Source organism: Antennarius striatus, chromosome 9, assembly GCF_040054535.1.
Source record: "Antennarius striatus isolate MH-2024 chromosome 9, ASM4005453v1, whole genome shotgun sequence".
In the NCBI taxonomy this organism is placed as follows: Eukaryota; Metazoa; Chordata; class Actinopteri; order Lophiiformes; family Antennariidae; genus Antennarius; species Antennarius striatus.
Genome location: NC_090784.1, coordinates 11,533,453 through 11,554,619, shown reverse-complemented (window position 1 = coordinate 11,554,619; position 21,167 = coordinate 11,533,453). Strand labels below are relative to the sequence as shown.

Below are 21,167 nucleotides of genomic sequence, written 5' to 3'. Positions count from 1 at the left end.
ACACCAGTCATCATCCCACTTTTATCTTGTGACACCTCTATCAGCTTCACACCCAGCAGCAGAACCTCACACCCGTTTGTCTGCCATGTTCCAGTCTGTTCAGTGTCTCTATCTGCTGCTGGTTTTAGCACAGATCTTTTTTCTGAGCACCTCATAAAGACCTGCTGTCTGACTTCTGGACATGTATGTATGCTCCAGAATCCAACAGAAGATCAAACTAAGTCACTGAACAACCCAATTTGTCTTTTGCTGCTCTCTGCCTGTTCATCAGCTCGGTGTCGCTGTCTCAGCACCAGCTCAACGTGACTCAGTACCGACCTGGCAGAGGACACACACTTGCAGAACCAAAGTTTATTCACTCTCACACCCACTATCCTATCTTTAAAGGCTTGGTGAGTAAGCAGTTATTTGATATGTGCAACCACTTGGAGCCCCCACATCACCTGGTGGCTGCACAAAGAAAATCTGATATTTAGTCTAGGGGTGGGTGTGAATGATGCTGAGGAATGTGATCTCAACGTGTGCTGCTTCTGTCAGTTTTGCACAGTCAGCTTCTGTGAGAGGAAGTGATTTTATTTTTACAGTATAAGATGACTGTCTTGAGACTGATAACATGTTTTATCTCCTTATGTAAGTGACCAGACGGGTTTGTTTTCCCATTTAAAACATAATGGATAAAATGTACAGACAGAAGGCAAAACCAAACATTCCTTGCTGATCCCCTCCTGACCTTTTTCCATATTTCATTGCTCTATCTCTGGCCATCAGGTGATAGGAAAAGGCTCACGAGAGAGACAGAAAAACAGGAAGAGAAACCACGAATACAACGGGGAGAAAGCACTGAGCCAGAAATCTGTTCCAAGTTGTTTACGTTCTCTCTATTGTTTCAGATTCTGAATTTGATCTAAGCCAGATGCTTTCATGACACAAAAAGAAAGCTTTATAAAGATAGAGGACACCAGATCTTCTATCGACTCATTTCTTTGTGTCATACTGTCTTTCACACTTTCAGATTGGCTGTATGAAATGAGAAATTGATTCAAGGGATGTAGTTTCTACCCCTGATATCTACCTCTTTTTGCAGTTGTTTTCACAACTTTCTTCACACTTCTTGCAACACCAGCTGATAAACCGGTCTGAACTTGAACTGGCTCACACATTGAGATCAAGTTACTTTGTCTTTGAGGAAGACGACATGTTTGTAATTTTAGGGTCACAATTGTGAGGAAACACTTTCAGGATTTAAGTTACAACATGTTATAACATGAATACCTAGATGAGTAAGATTGTGATCAGTGTTTTTCTTTAACTTACGCTCACGTATTTGATCAAACTGGAGTCATGAACATGTTTCATCAGCTCTGCAGTTTCCATGACGACAAGAAGGATTTCTGAACAGGCAGCCGTATAATACTGTGAGTCACTTTTCACATCACAGCCATGGTCTATCTTGCACATGATGTACAGCATGAATGGTCTCCAACAAGTTGCAGAAAATCGCTCTCCTTCATTTTCGGTGATGCTGCTGGTGGAAAATCCTGGTGGAGCATGCAGAACTACAGTCGAAGTCTCCATGGCACCAGTACTTGGACTGGACAGAGTATTCTCACTGAGGCAGGGAATAATGCCACAGCTCATTATCTGATGGTCTGCTGGCCTCTGGATGATGCCTGGATGTGCTCATTGTACATGCAGATTTTCAGTTGTCACACACGCACATACAATTACATATACAGTATATACTGTGTATATATATATATATACACACACACACACACACACACACACACACACACACACACACACACACACACACACACATATACATATACACAAATACATCCATCTATCCATTGTGATGTCATGGATATGAATGCTACACCTGCCAAAGCTATTACTCTGTTAAATGAACATCTCCATGGTAACGCAGCCCTCTAGTCATTTTGACCTTTTGAAAATGTGACATATAGGTCATGTGTCCAATTGTGTTCTCAAGGGCTCACCAGAGTTACATGTTTAGTTAAAGGGAATCTCTATACAGAGCAAATAAGGTCTGAAAGAATTGTAATTTAATGTAAAGGTTCTATATTAGCTTATTGCATAAGTCGAACAGTATGTAAGTGGTCCATTTTTTATTTGCAAAGTTGATTTAATATGACTTAATTAAATAATTTCAGTGTTTCCCATTACAGGAGACAGAAGGAAAATACCTAATTTAACCAACAGCCATAAAAGACTGTAGGGCTCCGCATGCCTGCAAAACATGTGTCCCTCCCTCTAACATCTGTCAGTAAAAATTAATCATTGGAATGGGAATTTTTGAAAAGTAGATATGTACTGTAAAAAAAAAAAAAAAAAGCATTTTAATTTTCAATATTTTATATGATCTTAAATTTGTAATCCCTAAATTTAATAACTGCTTTGTGCCACTTGAAAAAAAGTATCTTGCTGTCATAGAGGTGTGGTGTATGCCTTGTCATTGGTTTGACAGCTCCTTGTACAATATGTTTTCAGTTTCATATTTTCACCTCAGATTTGTTGCTCCTGCTATGTAAATTCAAATAAACACATTTGATAAACTACAGGGTGAATAATACCAATGTGTGAACACCATACTGGTATTATGTGGGACAGGACCCACAGCTATGTACTTTAATATATGAAGTGAATGAAGTTTAAGCTAAAGCCTGATGGGGATGTTGTTTAAACTGTTTCCTAGACACACAGATGTCTGTGCCTCAACCTTCGGTTTTAATTATACTATTACCACCAACCAAGAGGCCCTCTCAGCATATTGGCTTCATATTTTTTACATTAGCTTGAGTGTCAGAGAATATAGGCTCTATCAAGGACTCAAAAAAATGGTTTTCTAGACTTTTCCCAGGAGAATGAGGATTTCTTCTCCATAAATATGAATTATTCCTACTCTAGCCAAGCTCTCTCAAATATTCTGGCCAAAATCTGAAGGGGGGGGGGGGTCACTGTGCGTTTGTGTGTGTGTGCGTGTGTGTGTGCGTGCGTGCGTGCGTGTGTGTGTGTGTGTCAGCAGCAGGAATGTGTGACATCATTCTATCAAAACAGATGGAGCAGACACTGTAAATAGCCCTTAAACCACAAGAGAAACACACCCATACAGTAGTTACAGCACATTTATATGGGTTTATTCCACTGGATTGTTTATGGGATGCAGGAAATGTGTCGGAATGCTACAGTTATATTACTACAGATTATTTATATATACATTTATATCCCCAGGCTGGTAAATCAAAATCAAATGCGTCTCTGTATCTCACAGATTACTTTTTCAAAGCAAGACAGCCCAGAATGCTGTAATTGTCCGACTGGGATATGAATAAAAGTGTAAGTGCTCTTAGTGTCTTATCCACAGTTCTTGATATAGTGGAATATGGGATTCTTTTAGACAGACTTCACAAGCAGAGTGGACTATCCAGTGCTGTAATTGTTTTTAATCCATTGAACAGAATTTCTAATTCCCTTAAATGAACATTCATCTAAAAGTTTTGATTTAATTAATTGTTTTCCTCAAGGTTTAATTTTAGGTCATGGGCTGCACTGTACATGCTGCCACTTGGAAATGCCATCAGGAGCAATTGCAACATCCACAGCTATGCTGATGATACACAACTTTATATTCTGGTAACTCTTGATGACTAGGGTTCAGTGTACTGCATTTTGAATACCAGATTGTGGAGGTCAGCAAACTTTCAACAGTTCTTTATGGAATAAACTGAAGTTTTGTTTGTTGGTACTGAAGCACACAGAGAAACTATGGAACTGTGAATCCTCAAAGTCCAAGTTTCTCTCTTAAACCGACACAGAGACAATAACTCATGCTTTCATCAACATTATGACTGACTATATTGTAGTCTGATGCTCTATTTCCTGTTCTGCCTCAAAAGAACATCACTCAGCTCTGGTTGCTTCAAATCTCGGCTGCGGTGAAGATGAGAACACAAATTGCACGGATCACACAGTCACAGCATTTGCTATTTGGAACTGACTTTTAGATCTTTTATTTGGCAAATCAAGCTCTACATATTGGTTCCACATATTTATGAATATACTTTGACTCTATCCTATGAGCCCTCCAGTTTTCTGACAGTGGACTTTAAATTTTTTTCCCAAATTAAAAAGAAAAGAAAAGAAAAAAGAAGCCACAGAAAGGCTTCCTTTTATTACTGTGGCCCATGTCTGTGACACATCCTTCCTGAGGGCTGCTGGGAATGTTGATGTTGCACTCAATTCCCATTATCATAGTCCAACCTTTATTTTTGTGTCCTATTTACTTATTTGTCCATTTATTTCATACAGTCCTGGCTGTTTTATTACTATGCAGATCCTTTTATTCTACTCTGGTTTAATATCTGGATTGTTTTACTTGGATCATCTATTGTTCGTGTATGTTCAAAATGGGTATAGGGAATTCCTTTTATTATTTAAATCATTGATTGATTGATTGATTGATTGATTGATTGATTGATTGATTGATTGATAAAACCCTCCCCTCCATGTGTCTTTAGAGAAAATTATATTTAATTTAAGATAGATGTGAGGCATGAATGTTTTTCTATAAACACAAAAATGCCCTCTTCTTTATTTTATGTCCAACTCTGTTTTATAATGATGCATTAAAATTATTGGAAGTCAGACCAGCTATAAATAGTCTGGTCTAGCATGAAATGACAGCCCATAGTTAAAATGCTTATGTTTAGTAAAATGAGAGAACGAAATCTCGGTCCCAGGATGGAACACTTCAGTCCTTAAATTCCTGGAGCTTAAGGAAATGACGGGGCTGACTCAGGAGAAGCTGAGCCGCTCTTTCTCCAGAAATGGCACAGGAAGTAAGGGACGGTGTTGAGCTGATGATTATCTGCCTGCAGTTCGGCTATTTTAATATGAGCCGCAGTTGCTCATGGAGTGTGTCGTTAGCGCTTGATTGACGCGCTCAGCCTGCGCTCGTATCTCACTCTGAACACTGTCCCTTTAAGACACCGCTTCACCTCCGACGGCCGGCCGGCAGCCGCTGAGCGCTCCGAGGGCGATTCCACGGTCTGCTGCCGCTAACGGAGCCACCCTCATCACCAAGCACCGCTTTTACTTCTTATTTTAATAGTTTAATAAGCGCTCGTTTTATTTTCACCTCTTACTTTATTTTTTTGTTTCTCTTGCGGAGGATAAAGTTTTGAATGAGTTCCCCGCCGGGGCCGTAGTGCGGGAGGAGGTGGGGGGGTAGTTTGCGGGGTCGTCCAGGCTATCGGATCTGGGATCTGCTCACATTTATAAGCAGACAGACGGCGGCTTGTTCCGGGGCAGAGCTGAGCTGGACTGGCGGCGGTTACCCCGAGGAGGACGAGGTGTTTCAAAGCCTGATCGGAAAGGTATCAAGCACCGGAAAGTTTTGAATAACAGGAAAAGTTTCCACCGTCGAGCTGCCGGACTTTAATTCACTCAGTGATTCTTGACTTATGATTTAGTAACTTTTACTTTATTAACGCACGATGGATAAATACGAGGATTTAGGACTGGAGGCGAGTAAGTTTATCGAGGATCTGAACATGTATGAAGCATCCAGAGATGGTTTATTTCGAACCAGGAGGGATGCAGGAAATAATCCCGACTTTGAGGAGACGAGGAAAGTTTTTGCCTCTAAGATGACGAAAATACACATTCAGAAACACCAAGAGGAAATGGCAAAAAATAACCAAGCTATTAAAATGAATGGGGGCTACAACAGCATTCATTACACCAAAGACAGACCCCCCATCAATAGCCACAGACAGCCGGGAGAATCGGCGGCGAAGCCTCCGATCCTCTCCGGCCCGACGCCGGGCGCTGCGTCTGGGAGTCAGTCCGCGCAGTTTGACGGCCAGAAGCTCCACACAGGCTTCCAGTCGGAAGTTTCAACTGAAAGGGCTCATGGATACGGATACGATCATAATGAGCCACATGCATACCCACAATATACTCCCCCCAACTCAGGAGACGCGTCTCCCAGTGCGCCCACACAGCCCTGTCAGCCAGCCGTCCAGCCTTGGGCTCCATCCGGTGAGAGTCAGCTTCCCCCATCTCTATCTGGGCTCATCGGAGCATCTCAGCAGCCCCAGCGACAGTCTGCAACCCCCAATGTTCCAGCTCAGCAGAACCAGCCTGCCACCCACTCTGTAAACAGGAGTCCACCGCCTACTGCTGGGCCAGCAGCCCCCGGCTGGGTCAGAGACACCTCTGGTTCCACAAAACAGGACTACATCCAGCAGCCCTCGGCTAAGTCTCCATCATATTACGCACCACCTGCTCCAAGTTACAGGCCCTCTACCAACCACAATGGTCCTGCTTCCTCGCTTCTACCTGCATCCTCTGAAACACCTCAGCCCAAGGCGCAGGCTACACCCGCTGCCTCTATCCCCGCCAGTGTTCCCCAAACCAGCAGCAAGACTCCAGGTCAAAGCCAGATGTCTGGCTGTGGACGGGCGGAAGCTGAAGTCCCAAGCTCGTCTCAATCTGTCCAACTACTCTGCCAGTCTCTCCTCACACAACCCCAGGAGCAGGGGCCTTCAGCAGCCGAAATAAAATTAGAAGCCCTCACTAAGCGTCTGGAAAAAGAGATGGACGCACAACCAAAGGCCGACTATTTTGGTAAGACAGTTTAGATTACCCAGCATCAACACGGCCTGATGTCAGCTAGGCCACTGTTGTACAATCCACTGAACCATAGAGAAGATTCACCCTCCATATGCAAACACACACACACACACACACACACACACACACACACACACACACACACACACACACACACACACACACACACACACACACACACACACACACTTTATCATCATTCACATGTTTCCATTGTGTGTCTTTACCTGTAGATTAGTCATAATCCCAACCAATAGTCTCATTTCTTTGACGGTTTGTGTGATGCCTCTCTCTTTTTCATCTGTGGAATGCAGACAGAATACTTTTCTAAATTGTTTTTTGTGTTTTTATATTTTATGATTCATGCCCTCCTTGCAGCTGGCAGAAACCACTTAGGAGATAAAAAGTTGGGGGCCAAGAATCTGGAGCGCTTATCTCCTCCCAGAGATTAAATGGATTTCTACTGAAGCAGCATTGATAACTGAACTCATTTGCTTGGCTCCATTAAAGGCCCACTGTGTAGATTTTTGTTATGAGGAGGATTTAGATTGTAACCATGAAGATACTCCATCCACTTGCCCTCTCTGTCTGAGGGTGTCGTAGAAGCTACAGCGGCATCGACTACAACTTGAAATGCTTTGGTAGTTTAGCTCCTGTACGCCGGTAAGATGATTTGTAGCCAATGCTATTCATAAAAATTGGATTTCCTGCTAGACAGTGAGATAAAGAGAGCATGAGACAAAAACCACAGAGGACCCCCCTTCATACACAAACCCACACATACATACATACATACATACACAAACACACACATGCAGATACAACCAGCTCTTGCTTCTTTGAGGAATTTTTTGCTGGAATGTCTTGATTAAAACTCGCACCCGTCCTCGTCCCCCTGGAGTCCCCTGTCATGTTAGCTCTGGTGGACGTCACAGTCACAACTCAGAAATAGCAGCGATGTGAATGTAGAAGGTGTGTGGGAGGACGCAGTCAGCAGAAGTGTAAATAGAAAAATATATAGCATTAATTCGATATAAGTTTACTTCAACAAGTGTTAGTATTGATCCACAATACAAACACACTTGTAAAGGACTAATAAAATTAACACAACTCTCCAAAAAGTAAAAATGTATATATCTACTCAAAACCGGCTTTTTTTCTGACAGCGCCTCATCGTTTTTAAGAATAATCATTTTAAACTCAAGTTGCTCAAATAATTCCACAATTTCATTGTAAACTCTTGACAGTGAACATCTAACCTTTTAGATTTTGCTATGTGGGCTTTAAAGTAATACCGTATATGTCTTTTTCTCTCTCTCGTTCCCACATGTAGCCCACACTTGGGTCCTGGGTTCCCACTAGGCCATGGCTCATCCTCTGACTCATGCTTTCCTGCCAGAAAAAAACTTGTGTAGGCTAATTGTCCTCAGAAAAGACTGAAGTGTTATTACCGAAAACCGTCTTGGTTCAAACACATGTATCCGACAGCTCATCTGTGTTTATTGTTACACACGCTGAAGTTTCTTCAATGGAATTAAATATAATGTACTTTCTAAAGTCTTAATAGAATCATAGTGTGAAAAGATCTCGTGTTGTAGGGCTGGGACCCATCAGCTCATAACCATTCACTGGTTGCTCATTGGCACAACTGCAGCTGGAGCCTCTGGGAAAATGAGTCTGTTGCCAAAATGGCTGCATCAGGGAAACTCTTAGGAATGTCTGGAGGAAGAGAGCGTGGAATTTTAGAAATTAGGTCTTGAGGGGAGTCCCAGACAACTTCAGAGGTTGGTGTTGTACAACTGAATGGATGAGTTGACCGCAGACTAGTTAGCGGGCTCTGCTTTGTCCTTGACCAGAGGAGCCTGGTAGGAGGTGAGATTTATAGTCAAGTTCATCCAAGAGGAGCTGGGGGTGGGGGACATCCCAATGCTCCCTTTTCTTCATCTGAGTTTCACACACATTCAGTTCATTTGAACACTTAAAGTTGTTTTAAGATGGAGGATTAATTTATCCCATCTGACTGTTGAGTGGAAACGTGTGTCTCAACTCTCTCCAGGAATTCTTTGTGTCCTTGCTGACTGCCTTTTGTGGAGGCTGATTTCACACACGTGTGAGGGTGATGTTCAAGTCCTCTCATGCACATCTTTGTGTCTGTTTGTCTATAAATACGTGGCCTGTGGTATCAGACCCAGTGATCCAATATATTTCTTCTGGGTGTGGCGTCTTTGGTAAAAGTGGTAAAAGTTGGAAAACACTGGTGACTCAGTATTTAGTACATTTCTGTGAAAGACAATGTGATGTGGATATGCTTGCTTGTAAAGACGTGAAATTTGTAGCGTGTGGTGAATGTGTTTGTGAAGATTGTCGGTCATCCAGGCCGCTGCCAAAAGTAACGGATAAACTATTGAAATAATTCACCAAAAGTCAGTGATGAATAAACTTGGAGTCGATCTGATATGGAGATTCTGTTGGGTTACCTCAGACAGAAAACCCCAAAGGAGCCGCTGCTACTGGAGACCCAACTCTTTTCAGAAGCTGACACATTTAATACTTTTTGAAATCAGTGTTTTGCATTTCTGATTTTGAATCTTGAATCTAAAACTAGTTGCAATTGGGGGGTGCGTGGTTGGGTGGGGGCATTGGCTGCATGTTTTTCTTCCCCTCCCCCCCACCCAAAGCAGTCACTCCCCTGAATAATAACAGTATTTTGGAACATGGGAATACGGCCAAAAGCAGATTTGTAGTGGCCCAACTGGTGAGGAGGTTACTACGAAAATAAAAAAAAACATTTTTGGTCCCGAATAGGGAACAGGAAGAGTTTAGAGAGATGTAGAGTCCATTTGTATTCTCAATGGGAATATAATTCACAGCTATAAAAGGTTAGAGGGAAAATGGTCTTGGCCCAATGTCAGATCTTGAAGAAGTCCTGAAAAAAATGTGTGAATGCAGCATTCCTGGGGATTTATCACATGCTGTTTGTTCTCTGACATGAATGTTTTGTACTCATCTAAAGAAAGAAAAAAATTCAAAAGCCTTCTCTCATAGTCATGAGGCTATTACTACTTTTTATTTTCATGTAAACAAACAAGCTTATGTAAAAGTAATATTCCTCTTTCTAATAATATCCCTGTTACCCTGTTATCACTAAATCTTCTTTCCAGCTGTTGGGGCTCCTCGTGGTTTTGTCCTTTGTTGTGGCATTAGAAAAGGATTTAGCTGACTTATATATAACTCAGTTTCATATTGTCCTGAAAGGCTGTGTAGAGAAACATTTGAAGAAGGTTATTAAATTATCGTGTCTTTGGAAGAGGCAGCCGCATAATGCCTGTTGGATTTGGTAGAAACAGAAGCTGCTTTGTCGCCGTCTGAGGAGGAGCAGGAGGCCTGGACTGGGAACACGTTGCTGAGCCAGAGCTCTCACTTTTAGGTTCTTAAAACATGCAGTCATTTAACCACATGCACACATTACAGCCTGAGATCATGTTTATATGGTTTAACAATGCAATTCTTTATTCCTACTCCTTTTTGTTAATATTCGATGGTGCTATTTTAATAAATTCTCTTTGCTGACTGTCCATTAGGGTCATTTTGGGATCATTGGTTAGACTCAGGGACAGAGGGAGATCAGTACTGAACCGGTGTGATGAAAGATAATTATTTATTGTACGTGTCAGGAAGGTTGTGATCCTTCCTTTGTTAAATCGGGACACACAGAAACCCTGTGCTCTTCATGAGTCGCCCTAACTCGGGTAGGATCATTCATATTGCTAGACGCGCTCTCCTGTGATCAGATTTATTAAATCCTGATTTTCTTCACCTACTGAAGGAGATGAACCTCCTGCTTTTATTCATTTCATTCTGAGTTATTTTTTTCTGCATATAATCGAGTTGACTTGGGTGAGTGGGTGGATGACTCTAATCTGAGGACTGTTTGTGTTGTTCTGGTAGGAACATAGTGACTTTATTAACAGACTAAGAGCCAAGTCAAAGAAGCAAAGATATATCTCACTGATACGGCCTGATAATCAGCCTTCTGAATGTTTTGAAGTTCTTTTTGGTTTTGTCTGGTGTAATCAGGATCTTAATGACAACAAATATAACAACTCTTTAATGCCTTTTTTGTCGATAGAATGACGTAACAGGGTACTAGTTTACGCCTCACTAGTACAAGTCTGATTTAATGTGTGACACATTTGTGTGTGTTTGTATGTGTTGCAACTAATCATTGACTTTTCTTACTTTCTGTGTTCCAGGGCTCTGCGTTAAGTGCAACAAGGCGGTGTATGGAGCCAACCAGGCGTGCCAGGCTATGGGTAGCCTCTACCATGATAGCTGCTTCACCTGCAGTGCCTGCAGTGAGTACACTCACACACACTGTTCAGACACTTTCCCCGTCTTCTCACCTCCTGGATAATGGACTGTCAGAGACCCTGTTCTCTTTCTCTGGAAGTGCTACCTTCTTCTTCCGTCGCTCACTGGCACACGGTTATTTTGGGATTGCCGGTGTTTGCTTTCAGGGTAAACCAGTCCGGCCTCCAGTCCGCACAGAGACAAGCCCTGCAGGACTTTTTCTGCTCTTGTTCATCCGTGAGCCAATAAAGTAACTCAGCGTATGTAGATTAACACGCAATGTGCATCCAAGTCTTGTGTCATATCATGACACTGAAAATCAAATTGTCTTTTTGAAAGTACAAATCATGATTGACAAAAACAAAAGGCTCATTTTCACAGGGTTTCTTCGGCAGGACTGATTCAACATTCTGTATTGATGCAGAAGGCATTCTGGTTTTTTTTAATTAACCCTTTACAAAGTGCTGCTTGGTGCAGATAGATCCCTTGCCGGTGTGTCACAGCTCATATTTTGCTAACACGCTAAGAGTACTCGCCTGAGGAGCAGCATTTGTTCTACTGTTCGTTGTTGTTAACAAAAGGCATTTTCTATCAATTGTTTGTGTCAACATAAGCTTGTGTTTAAACAATGTTGTTTCACACTTTTTATTGGATAGTTAATGGGTGTATAAAAAGATTATTGTAAAAAATCCCCATGCTCTTTTGGTTTTAATTACATGAAGAAGATTCCTTTTTGAACTTTTAATGGCAGAAGAGTTTTAAATAAATTTCACATCATTTTCCAATAATTTTTTTTTTAGTTCCATTACGTTTGTACCAATTGAAGGTGAAGTGGTTCACTTCTCAAACTCTTTACTCCAACAAATTAAAAGCTGTCCAAGTAACAGATGGAAGGTATGTGAGGTATTTGTGGCACCATGATGACCTCCACTTACTCCCAATATTCTACAGTACCTTTGACCTTTCTGGATATGCCTACAAATGCACTATTAACATCCATGTGTTTTCACCCTCGGTTTGCATGTGTTTATATGAGTCTGTGAGTGTGTGTGTGTGTGTGTGTGTGTGTGTGAGAGAGAGAGAGAGATGAAAGGAGGACGCTCATTGCTCAGAGTGAAACTGCTGTCTAATGTAGAGGGAGAGAGGAGTTATCGCTCCACATGCCTTTCATACTTCGTTCCATGTGAGAGCAGAAGGATGGCGCTCGCCATGAGTGCCCCCCTAGGGAAAAGCATCCCAGCTGGGGAGGAATGCAGGCACAGGGGCCCTCTGGGGGGGGGGGCTTCAGGAGGACATTGGGTGCTGTTATGTCCGCTGTGGTGAAGAGCTGAAAATATAGTTGTTAACAGGGAGATTATTCAGAGGGAGCTGGCCACCCACTGCAGGCAGCAGCACACTGATACACAGACGAGTATTCATGCTGAAGCCACACAGCAAACAGGACAAGACCCTCTCACACGCCCCACCGTTATAACAGGCTTCCCTTCTCATCTTCATCCAGAATCTGTTCGTCAAGACAACTGACGCTTATTGAGTTACGTAATCAGTCATGTGACCACTAACCTCCACATGCCCTCATTCCACAAGATTCCCCCCAAGGTGACGGATGAATCCGGAGGACATTCCTGGTGGCTGAGACAGGATGCCCGTCTGCGACAGCGCTGCAGGAGAGCTTCCCCAAGGATTAAGTTCACAAATCAGCCGGTTAATGCACAATCCTGGTTTACATCGTTGTTCTTACTAGTTTACAACAGTGAAGATTTTCTTTACGAGAGAATACCTTGTTTTTTCAAATAATATTCATGAAAATATGCCTCCAGATAAAAATAACCTCACAAACATACATGCCGCCCCACATCAAATGCATTTTTGCGTTCATTTTACGATACTTAGAGAGCTGCAGCTGCACATAGACTCCTCTGAATCCAGCTTCCTTATCCCAGCCTGGTGGCAGGGAATGCAAGGGGCCACTGGTGTGTTCACATCTGGTGGCTTGAGTGTTAAAACCAAAGGCTGCAGGTGCTTTTCACAGTCAGAGAAATGCATTCACGCTGCCAGGAAAGCTTCTTGCAAATGAATTTTTCTGTGTCGGGTAAGCGTAGATATCTTTAGCAGGACTGAAGGTTCATAGTAAATAGTACTTCAAAGTGAAATAGGTGGAAGAGAGAGGTCTCTTTTGCAGCAGTTGGTCACTTTGAGTAATGTACTTGCCAGAATGAGCACGGTTGAGGCTCAATTCAGACGTCATTCCTGGTCATTGTGAATTCCGTATTTTCTGAATGGGATAGCATGTGGGAATGAAGAGAACGTTTTAATTAGAAAAATGGCTTTGTGTTGTGTTCAGTCCCTCAGGTGTTTTACATTTTTACATAAGACCAATAGCGACAGTTCTTTCTGGCGCTTTTCAAGCAGTTAGCCCAGACTCCTGACTTTAATTAAGCTCTTATCTTCCCACAAAGCTCAGAGCCTTCCCTCTCTGTCTCACTGGGGGGAAAAAAACCAACGGGATTGTGAAGCTGAGGAATTGCCCATATCTCACGTTCATCCTCTTCATTCTTCCCTTCTTCTTTTAGTGGCACAGTTCCAAGAACGTCTGTCAGTAATTACCCAAGGCTGGGTCCACACCTTCACCCCTTAGAAAAAAGGACTGGTCTCTATTTAAAGTAGCTTTTATGTGAGACATGGTTAGATCTTGGTTGCTGCTATTATTATTTCATTGAAGTCAGACAATGTACTGGTGACTAACTGTTGCAGATAATTCATGTGTCCTTCTCATAACATCATGAGGTTTCAGTTTGTTTTTCCCTTTGTTCTTTCTGGATGCTTCTTGTAATTCAAATAGTCTTCAGACTTGAAGACAGCAGTGAGAGCTTTAGCCCAGAGGAGGAAGTCAACCTGTTCAGTGACTTCTTTATATCTCCTACTAGACCTCTGTTCCAGCTTGGAATATGACAATGACCTCTGTCATATTACATTTAAATAGTAATAAATCTCGTTGAAAATTAAATGATAAACAATTTATGGATGAAACATTAATATTCCTCCAAGGTGTAAAGCTGTCAGAGATGTTTTAAAGACACAAGTATTTGTCTCAGATAGTATATTTTGACCCAGCCCGCATAGGGCTCTACCAAAATATACTTTTTTAATGATTTCTAGATGAGTGAAACATTCTGTCAGTTTCAAGAAAACTCTTATTTTAAAATGTCTGCATTCAGCTTTTTTTCCTCTGTTTCTTCTCTGAATTAAAAAAAAAAAGAAGCTGTTCTCACGGAGTAAATGGCCAACAGTGAGAAACAAGTCATCAGGTAAACATGGTGTGAGATGGGAGATAAAGAAGGCTCCTGTTCGCTAAGGACCCCCCCCCCCTCCACCACCAACCCATTGCCCCTCCCTCACCTTCCCACTCAGAAAATGTGGGGAATGTCCTCCTTTCCTGTGGGGCTGGTCAGGAATATTGTATGTGTGTGTGTGTGTGTGTGTGTGTGTGTGTGTGTGTGTGTGTGTGTGTGTGTGTGTGTGTGTGTGTGTGTGTGTGTGTGTGTGTGTGTGTGTGTGTGTGTGTGCATGCGTGCATGTGTGTGTTAGCTTGATTCAAATCACTAAACCCTTAAGTATCAGACTTAAGGGTTTAGACAGGAAGCACACACAGCAATTCGAACAAAGCGACATAAAAGAAGAGACGCAGGTTGTTTCGATACTTTCCATAAAATCTAAGAGAGCAGGACGAGAAATCGACACCTTTAAGATTTAATCAGCTTTTCCTTTGTTTGAATCAGATACGGTCCTTCCTGGACCTTCTCCACATCCCCAACAATATTACATACAGACCCCAACACAACATATATCTGGTGTTTGAGTCATCTGCCTTGGATTCAGCGGCATATAATGAATATTTCATGAGGGCCCTGTTAGCATCAAATGAATGTCATTAGTCACAACAGGCTTTATGCATTGGTGCTTCCACAGTATTCTGGGACTGGGATCGTGGCTTTACAAGATTCAAGACGAAAGCATTTCAGCTTGATGTGACTAATAAAATGTCTTCTAATAGTCATTTGTTATAGTCATGTTTTCTGGGCCCAGGTGTGTGTCCTGCTGTGTTTGTCTCCAGTGAGATGATAAAAAATCTTTTTCTTCTGTCTGTCTACTCCGGCAGGTCGAAGGCTGAGAGGGAAGGCATTCTACTATGTCGGGGGGAAGGTTTTCTGTGAGGAGGACTTTCTGGTGAGCAGCCAATACGCAATCAATATGTAGTAAAGCTCAAATGAGTAACCTTTGTACTCGCATCAGGTTTACTTTTCTCTTTGTATTTGGTTTCTAGCTCTCCCGTCAAGCGTTCCTTACCCCCTTACATTTACCTTATGGTCTATATAACCTGTCAGCCTTCAAATTAAATGCAAAAATACTGTTTGGCTTGGCTTGTTTGACCTTGTGGCCTAGGTTTTAGCATCTGATGCAACTGAATCCCCTTTCGGTGAGAGTGGGAGGGGGTCAGTAACTGGAGAGGCTGCTTTTGCTGTGGTTTAGAAGGTGGGGATGGGGTCATACCATTCACAGCAGTGTACAAATTCTGTGTACTTGTGCTAAAATATCATAAAAAAATCAGAAAGGATGTCAATTAATCACAATTTAAATGTATTGTAATTTCTGTGCTTTTTAGCCGTTACACAGGCTGCATTTTCATACCCACTTATTTTCTTGTGGCGTGTATTTTACCAACTCTTTTCACGCTGTCAGCAGCTGGTGCCTGTTTACCCCAGGAGCTCTGTTTGTATAAAACCTCACCACTTTCCACCAGAATCTGTTAGATGTTTAATTGGAATCAAAATTTCCAATAAATTGCGGGCAGATGAAAGCTCAAGGTGGAGTTCCCTCCACGCTGTCCGTACAGGCTCGTGGAAGGGCAGCGAGGTCCCAGAACAGAGCCTAACTGTCCATTGTAACAGAACAGAAACGAGAAATGAAGTTTATTTGGACTAAAGTGGTTCTAAGGGAACTACATTAGTTCAATCTAAGCTGCTTTTATACGCTAATAATTATGTCCACCTTCCTTTCAGGCTAGTTGTGTGCCCTCATCACTGTCACTGCCAATGCTTAACAGCGCATAATAAGGCCGAGTTAAATGATTCACTGTTTGAATTAAAGGCCAGTCTTACACACACTGACTTTTAGAGTGTGTTTGCTGTGATAGTTTTAAGTTGGGCTGCAGAGACGCTGCTCTCACATTGCAAAGAGTGTCTGTCAAGAGTTTAAATAAAGCACTTAACTTTAAATTACAGCATATGTGGAAGTGTAAACGCTGCTTTAGATTGTGTCTTGGAGACCTTGTGCAGTTCTTTAGTGCTCAATCTTTAAATAACTAAGTTTCAATGAGATCACTGTGGGGTTTTTTCTCTCTCTCTGTTGAAGTACTCCGGTTTCCAGCAGTCTGCAGACAAGTGCAACGCATGTGGACATTTGATTATGGACATGGTGAGTGTCTGTTTCTTGTCTCTGCCTGAGCGAATTGTGGCTGTGTGGGTGTGATCTCAGCAGAAAACTGAGAGTTGCTGCGCCCTTAATGAGCTTTCTGCAGACACATCTGGATAAAGACTCATTGGCTCCTCGTGTGCATCTCTCTAACACACACACACACACACACACACGCAAACACACACACACATGGTCTCATGAGTAAAAACAAAACAGACACATAAATAAAGTATGGGATCATGGCTTACAAGTGTTACAGCATAGGAAGGATTTTTTTTGACATGTGTTCTTCTCCAGCAGTCAGATATGGGGGATATGTCTCGATCTTTATTGTATTTTATTTGAAAGGTGTGATTACTGACTGTATATGATCTCCAAGCTGCATGGTTTTGTTCTTATCTTCTGTTGGTTAAATGAATTCATGAGGATCCTTAAACATTTATCTAATCTAAAGGTGAAAATATCACTAGGAACAATAGTTATGTCATTTTTAATGGTCACACATAGGTGGGTCATGTGAAAGAGCTGCAGCACCATGGAATAAAGAAGTGATGTCCTCATATTCATCTCTCATTTCTCTCTGAATAGATCCTGCAGGCCCTCGGGAAGTCATACCACCCTGGCTGTTTCCGTTGTGTCATCTGTAACGAAAGCCTTGACGGAGTGCCCTTCACTGTGGACACTGAAAATAAAATCTACTGTCTCAAAGACTATCACAGGTCAGAAACACCTGCTGTGTAGTATTTCAAAAAAACTTGAGTACAAGACCTTAATTTTTCTCAGCTAAATCAGTGGAGCATGACAGCGGTAAAATGTCCAGGTGTTGTGTTCCAAGTTATGTGGCAACACAAACTCTAAACGTTCCCGTGTTACTGCAGGACCTGGTGGTGAAGAGTTGATTCAGTGTCTTTCTGCCACGTGTAGCAGACACATGAGAAGTGAAGTTTGGGATGAAAGGAAAGGAGGGGGAAGGGAGAAAACTTCACCGTCCAGTGAGAGGTGAAGGGAGGCCAGCGCCTCCAACCCCTACTGGAACATGTTCCAAGAGGACAGAAAGCAGGTCTTTGCAACAGAGAGGACAATCAAGGTGTTTCAGGAAATACACAAAGTGCAGGAAAAGTTAAGATTAGAATCTGTAGTACCTGAGCAGATGCCACCTTTCCTCTCCCTGCATGTAGACAGCAAACAAGCAGACCTGCAGTGACATACTGGACACGGTCCTGAGGCTGATACAATCTGAAGAGTCATCATGTAGACGCTGTTTGTTTGACTTATAGCTAAAGTTTGTTCGTCCACACCGAGAGATCCTGAGGTTTTTTATTCTCAGACTTTCATGTGTCTGCCACGTGTGTGGACATGATGAATTCATTTCCCTCCTAGTTTCATATTAAACTCCTCTTAGGAATTGCAGCATCACATGGGTTAATGGAACACCAGCACATCCTTAAACCGGGCATCTCTGTGGTCAGGGGGGAGAGTGGGGAGGCTCAAAGGACTAAAGGCCAGGATGGGGACATCAAATATCACTTTATATTGCAGTCAGGTTACAATGAACTGACTTGACATCAATATATTTATTTTTATTTAAGTACCACAATTACCAACCTGTTTTTGGATGCCTCTCAGGGTCCTGGCTCCTAAATGTGCAGCATGTAACCAGCCCATCCTGCCCTCAGAGGTAAGCTAACCCTCACTTTCATTTGTGATTGGGATGTTTCGAAATATGACTAAATAAGGCCTGTTCAGATTGTTACTATCAAAAAAAAAATCTAAATAGAAATAAAATACGATTCTCACATCAAAATATTTTGATATGAGAATGTATTTATTTTTTATTTTTTACGAGATGTCAATGAAATAAGTTGAGATTGTTTTAAGGGTCAGTCAAGTGGCCTTTTTACCCATTTGTACAGTCATGGCGGCAGATGCTGTTCAAATGTTTCTGTCAAAAAGAAAAAAAAAATAGCAAAGAACCAAAAAGTAACAACAAGTTACAACAATGAACACTCATTATACTCATTATGTTCTTTAGACAGTTCTTACAGATATTCTGTTAATGTTGTTATTGTAGTTTTGTTTGGTCCTGGTTAATATCAGAGAGAAACTGATATAAAGACAGCTGTGTTTCACACGCACACACACACACACACACACACACACACACACACACACACACACACACACACACACACACACACACACACACACACACACACACACACAGAGGCACAGGACATGTTGGCAAAAGCTAAGAATGTGTATGTGTGCGTGTGTGTGTGTGTTTGGGGACGAGGCTTTGTCTGGTGCATTTATTTAAGCTGCTGTATAGATGTTCGGGGGAGTTCCCTCTCAGACTGATACTGTAACCAGAGAAGTACAACTGAAACAAAAATTGCGATGAACAATGAGAACAAAGAACACAAACAGCGTGGTTTTTGGTACAGCTTTGTAAATGATTCACGACAGTCTGCTTACTTGCAGCTATCAGAAAATTAAATAGTGTTAAACTTATTAATATGATAGAATAGAATAATTGAAAAACCTTTGTTCTCCAAAGATTTGTTGCAATGATCTTGAAATGCTCTATGTTTACATCAATGTTTTGAACCACAGAACAAACAGATTCTGGAGAGCTTCTTGATAAAATTGACATCAGCTGTGTTGTGAACTTCTTTTGCAGGGTTCAGATGAAACTATTCGAGTTGTGTCCATGGACAAAGACTATCATGTGGAATGCTATCACTGTGAGGTTAGTTTAAACATGTCTTGTGTCTTCAAACTCTGCCTTTTTCTTTGAAATCATACATTTCACCGGCTATGAGCCAGAGATTATCTGAATCTCTTTTGAAGTGAAATTATGTGTAGATTGCCAATCTTAATTCCAGTCATGGCAGTAATTATACATTCTTCATTCCTGTAATGAAAACATAAGCTGTGAGACGATTCTGCCTGTTTTAGTGTTTAATTGCTAGTGTTTCTTATTTTTAAAGGTCCAGAAACTTCAAATATCAGAATCATGACTTTAAAATTCTTCGTGAATGCATTTCAATCTGAATACTGGAAGCTATAATGCAAATGAAGGAATCCTATATTGACCATATTAGTTTTTTTCATTGTTTTCCTTAGGTTGCATTTATTTTAGATTTCTTTTAATGAAAAGCTTTCATGTTGTTGCAAATATAAAAATGTACCTGTTCTAAATCCAGCATTTCTACACATGATACGGCTACCATCCAAACTTTACCTATTCAATATAACACCAGACTAATTATTTTCTACTGTTCTGTCCAAGCTGGTGTACCATGTCTTTGGTCCTTTTTTGTGTTTTCCAGGAATGTAAAATGGAGCTGAACGACGAGGAGGGCCACCGCTGCTACCCTCTGAACAGCCACCTCCTCTGTCACTCCTGCCACATTAAGAACATTGAGCTGAGCTGCTCCTCTTCCATCAAAGCCTCCTCCTACTAGCACCACCAAAGGTAGACGGAGACACCTGGTGGACTAGCGGGGAAACTGCATCAAAGTGATTGACAGCAGGAGTGGCTGTATACAATTCTTGTTGTAGAGGATTGATTACTGTGAAAAATCATTCTGTGGTTTGATGTGTATTTTCACAGCAATGCTAATGAAGTTTGCTTTGTGCCTAAATAGGTTTGATCCGATAATGAAGTATTGTAATATAACAAAAGCACAATGTTGAATACAGTGAGACATGAGTTATACTGGCTACATAATTAGCTTGTCAAAAGTGTTGCCATATGATTTATTTTAAATGTGAATATCAGTGGCATTGACTGTCAAAACTATCTGGTAGTAAATGTCACATTCACACTTCTTTTCTCAGATTACAGATCAAAAGTGATCCATAAATAATCTTTAAAGATTATCATACAAGGCTGTGTTTTGCAGAATGCTGGATGCCTGTTTTGCCCCATTTTGTTTACTACATGCAATAACAAGTTAATGTGTATTTGCATAGGCCAATGTTTAAAACAGTATAAATTGTTTTTGGACATGACTTTGATAATAACATCCTAAAAGTTATCCCGTCCTTTCCCATTTAAACCAGCGGGTACTAGTGGTCACCGGAGCAATCTGTCTTTTCCATATGCAAATTCTGGTACTCAAAAAATCATAAAAACCATTCCATTGACATTTTGCATTACCATTATCCTGAAAGATGTCATGCCTTTGTGTATTTAGGGCTCACCGTTTCATGACTCTTTTTTGACATTTTTCTTTTATAATTGAAGTAAAAATGCTTCAGAGGACAGGTATCACTTCTCAAACAGCCATTTTGGATTGAAAGACCACAGCCACATTTCAGAGTTTTCTGTGTACCTATGAAGAGATTAATGTTTGGCCTGTATGTTTGTATTTTATTATATTGGCAAACATTTTATATTTGAAAGAGATATAGTAGGCCTGTACTCATTTATTTTGTGTAATTTTGACCTGAGCAAATCCTTTTAAACACTGATGTGATGATTTGCATTGGGAAGTACAGTTTTGATTGCCTACCATTTATATTTTAATTATATCATGAGTTAACTAACTTAATTGCTTTTCATTTGAGGTCCTTATTTCTTAGCCAGCTGTAGTTTTGTCAAAGAGTAAACATATTGTATGATTGTGGTCAATAAAATATTTCAATACAAAGTATGGTACAATGAATGGAAGAGA

The 21,167-nt window shown here is 41.2% G+C and overlaps 1 protein-coding gene across 1 annotated transcript; it reads left to right on the top strand.

The window, feature by feature from the left end:
- Positions 1 to 5,058: 5,058 nt before the first annotated feature.
- LOC137601955 (Wilms tumor protein 1-interacting protein-like) lies at positions 5,059 to 21,143 on the top strand. Its single transcript, XM_068324461.1, has 8 exons — positions 5,059 to 6,654; positions 10,914 to 11,015; positions 15,170 to 15,237; positions 16,423 to 16,485; positions 17,074 to 17,204; positions 18,112 to 18,163; positions 19,166 to 19,234; positions 19,818 to 21,143. The coding sequence occupies exons 1-8, from the start codon at positions 5,520 to 5,522 to the stop codon at positions 19,950 to 19,952; spliced, it is 1,755 nt and encodes a 584-aa protein (XP_068180562.1). The 5' UTR covers positions 5,059 to 5,519; the 3' UTR covers positions 19,953 to 21,143.
- The last annotated feature ends 24 nt before the right edge of the window (positions 21,144 to 21,167 follow it).

Excerpts from the sequence above, each read along its gene's own strand:
- LOC137601955 (XM_068324461.1), top strand. The coding sequence starts at position 5,520 with ATGGATAAATACGAGGATTTAGGACTGGAGGCGAGTAAGTTTATCGAG. Across the intron at positions 16,486-17,073 it reads GACATTTGATTATGGACATG|ATCCTGCAGGCCCTCGGGAA; the intron begins GTGAGTGTCTGT and ends CTCTCTGAATAG. Across the intron at positions 17,205-18,111 it reads TGTCTCAAAGACTATCACAG|GGTCCTGGCTCCTAAATGTG; the intron begins GTCAGAAACACC and ends GATGCCTCTCAG.